The sequence below is a fragment of the Dendroctonus ponderosae genome, unplaced genomic scaffold, assembly GCF_020466585.1.
Source record: "Dendroctonus ponderosae isolate FM_Combo_2020 unplaced genomic scaffold, Dpon_F_20191213v2 Dpon_F_20191213_1273, whole genome shotgun sequence".
In the NCBI taxonomy this organism is placed as follows: Eukaryota; Metazoa; Arthropoda; class Insecta; order Coleoptera; family Curculionidae; genus Dendroctonus; species Dendroctonus ponderosae.
The window spans coordinates 1-2641 of NW_026017396.1; the positions used below are offsets into that span (position 1 = coordinate 1).

Below are 2641 nucleotides of genomic sequence, written 5' to 3' on the forward strand. Positions count from 1 at the left end.
CGTATATGGCAGTTTCCAATCTATAACCTCTGTGATCTGTGGTTGTCTTCATCTATGGTTACATTGAGCTGTCAGAAGCCTTGTTCTATGGTTGTCATTTACGGGAAACATAGCCTAGTTTTAGTGTTATTTAAACATTAAGCCGAAAAAATGGTAAGAAACGTGTTATTTAGTCCCCATCAAGACCTGCTAAGTCCCCTTTGCTCACTTTTCAGCTTTTCTACTCATTTTTCAAGTCCCTGGTGGGAAAGGACGTGGTGGTGGAGCTGAAAAACGATCTGAGGTAAGTGGCATCCACCAAGATGAGTCTGAGTGGGTTTTCAGTTGTTTAACTCAATTGCAGCATCTGTGGGACGCTGCACTCAGTGGACCAGTACCTCAACATAAAGTTGACCGAAATTAGCGTCACCGACACGGAGAAGTATCCTCACATGGTAAATATACTTTGTCTATTACCTTTACAAGTTGCTTCAATCAATGCTAGTTGCCGATTAGCTCAAAGCATGCAAATAGGTCGGTAGTAATTGAGTGTGGCCCTAACGGTTGTTATTCTTGAAGTTGTCAGTGAAAAACTGCTTCATCAGAGGCTCAGTTGTAAGATATGTGCAGCTGCCTGGGGATGAAGTGGACACACAGCTATTGCAAGATGCAGCCAGGAAGGAGGCATCTGCCCCAACGCGATAGTGTTAAGCATTCCAGCATTGATTGAGCGAAAGGATTACGAAGGACTTATCAAGGGGCCCACCAAATCATACAAATTAAGTTTAAGTTGTTTTTGAAATATTTTATTTAAAATATACTTAATAAGATCTAGGCAGTATTAAACACTATATTTGGCATAAGTCATAGTCCATCACAATTAATAATTCGACCAGATTTCATCCTAAGGTAGACTTAAGGGGAAACGAAAGGTTTCGGATATTTATACATACAATAAATAAGTGCCAGTGTGCAAGGCAGCGATTTGCTTTGGTTCTATGTACAAGAAAATAAATAAACGTCTGCATAAATCAACAAAATGAAAACAAGGCCAGATGAGGAGCCGATTTTACTGCTCAGTGCTGAAGTACGAGTTCTGCATGAGGTAGAGCTTGTCGATAGGATTGGCCACACTGGATGGGACGTTGTCGCTATGGTGTGATTGCGACTGCAATTCCAAGTTCTGTAGCGAAATCGTGTCCGAAGTGGCTTCATCCAGATGGTCAAAGTTCGTGCTATCATCCAAAGATATGTCCGAGCTGCAGAACGATTCGCCTGAATGCGCTGGGTAGTTATCTGGAATTTTTCACATACTACATGTTATATTCTATGTAAAACAAGTAAATTTAACGTTACCATCTGGCGAGTAGGGCATGTTGGGGTTTAGGGGCTGCCCAGAGCTTCCATAGCCCAGCCCGAGCCCAAACTCACTACTAGCCGGACTTGACTCTTGTTTGATATTTTTATCCTCCTTGTCGCTCTTCTCCTTGTCGCTGGGCGACTTCCCATCCTCCTGCTTCTGCTTCCTTTGGATTTTCTTCATCTTGGCCCGCTGGTTTTGGAACCACACCTGCACCACCCTGACACTCAGGCCAGTATCTTTGGCGAGCGCTTCTCGCACTTTGCGGCAGGGCTTCGGGCTGACCTGAGAAGCCAACATTTAAACTACCGAACCCGGTTCGATTTCAATCGGTCTTACCTCGAAAGAGGCTTTGAATTGCCGCCTTTGGGCCGATGTGAGGATGGTTCGCGGCCTTTTAGGGCCTCGCCTGCCGTCCCGCGGCCTGCTGTTTTCATCCAGCAGGTCTTCGTCCCCGCTATGGGCCTGCTGCATGAGATAGAGCTCTTTTTCAAAGTCCTGTCTGCAGAAAAGCTGACCAGCGCGCAAAACAAATTGTTCACCTGCAAAGGAAATTCAGATTTTTCTATCTATTCTATTACAATTAAGTAGGGCGGTTCGCAGATAGCATTTGATATTCTATGAATATCCCAGAATGTTCAAAAAATATACAGAACATTGCGGGAATATACATGTTTGAATATTCCTAACATGAATGTTCGTGGAATATACATGCATGTATATTCATAAAAAGTATCTCCTAGGTATGTACATACTGGGTATATGTGCAGATGAACATGCCAGGTATTATTTATTGTGTATATGTGCAGTTGAATATACCTAGTATGTTCAAAACAAATATTCTGGTAATATACATGAATGTATATCTACGGTATATTCCAAATTGATTGAATATAAATTTTGCGTGCCCGCAGCAGAAAAGTAAGGGCACGTACAAGTACAAGAGTTTAAATGAACTTTTCTTTTTAAATGCGTCAACGTTATAATTTTATTGGGCAATATTAATAAAATTTCTACATTACTCAAATAAATTTATCCGGAGCTAACAGTTCCCACCCTATGAAATTCAAACAATTAAAATGCATATAACAAATTCAAATTACCCGATTAGTGTGTACACGGATTACGTCCGCCTATAACGTGACATTCGAGAGTGACAATGAGAGCGAACCAATGAGAATCATATTTTACGCAGTGCTGCTTGGCGGTAACGCCAAAGCTCTCAGAATTTCCGAAAAGCTGCAAAGCTTATAATTTATTGGTTATTGGCATAAACAAATTATTATGTGCTATTACACAAAT

At 41.5% G+C, this 2641-nt stretch overlaps 2 protein-coding genes across 2 annotated transcripts; one reads left to right on the plus strand and one right to left on the minus strand.

Moving 5' to 3' along the window:
• The first annotated feature begins 40 nt into the window (after positions 1 to 40).
• LOC109534409 (U6 snRNA-associated Sm-like protein LSm2) lies at positions 41 to 959 on the plus strand. The gene is made up of 4 exons (XM_019900081.2): positions 41 to 153; positions 216 to 283; positions 344 to 434; positions 559 to 959. The coding sequence occupies exons 1-4, from the start codon at positions 151 to 153 to the stop codon at positions 682 to 684; spliced, it is 288 nt and encodes a 95-aa protein (XP_019755640.1). The 5' UTR covers positions 41 to 150; the 3' UTR covers positions 685 to 959.
• Positions 960 to 1030: 71 nt separating this feature from the next.
• LOC125503172 (LIM homeobox transcription factor 1-alpha-like) lies at positions 1031 to 1951 on the minus strand. Its single transcript, XM_048663172.1, has 3 exons — positions 1679 to 1951; positions 1336 to 1624; positions 1031 to 1275 (listed from the first exon to the last, which is right to left on the minus strand). The coding sequence occupies exons 1-3, from the start codon at positions 1811 to 1813 to the stop codon at positions 1049 to 1051; spliced, it is 651 nt and encodes a 216-aa protein (XP_048519129.1). The 5' UTR covers positions 1814 to 1951; the 3' UTR covers positions 1031 to 1048.
• Between the last annotated feature and the right edge of the window lie 690 nt (positions 1952 to 2641).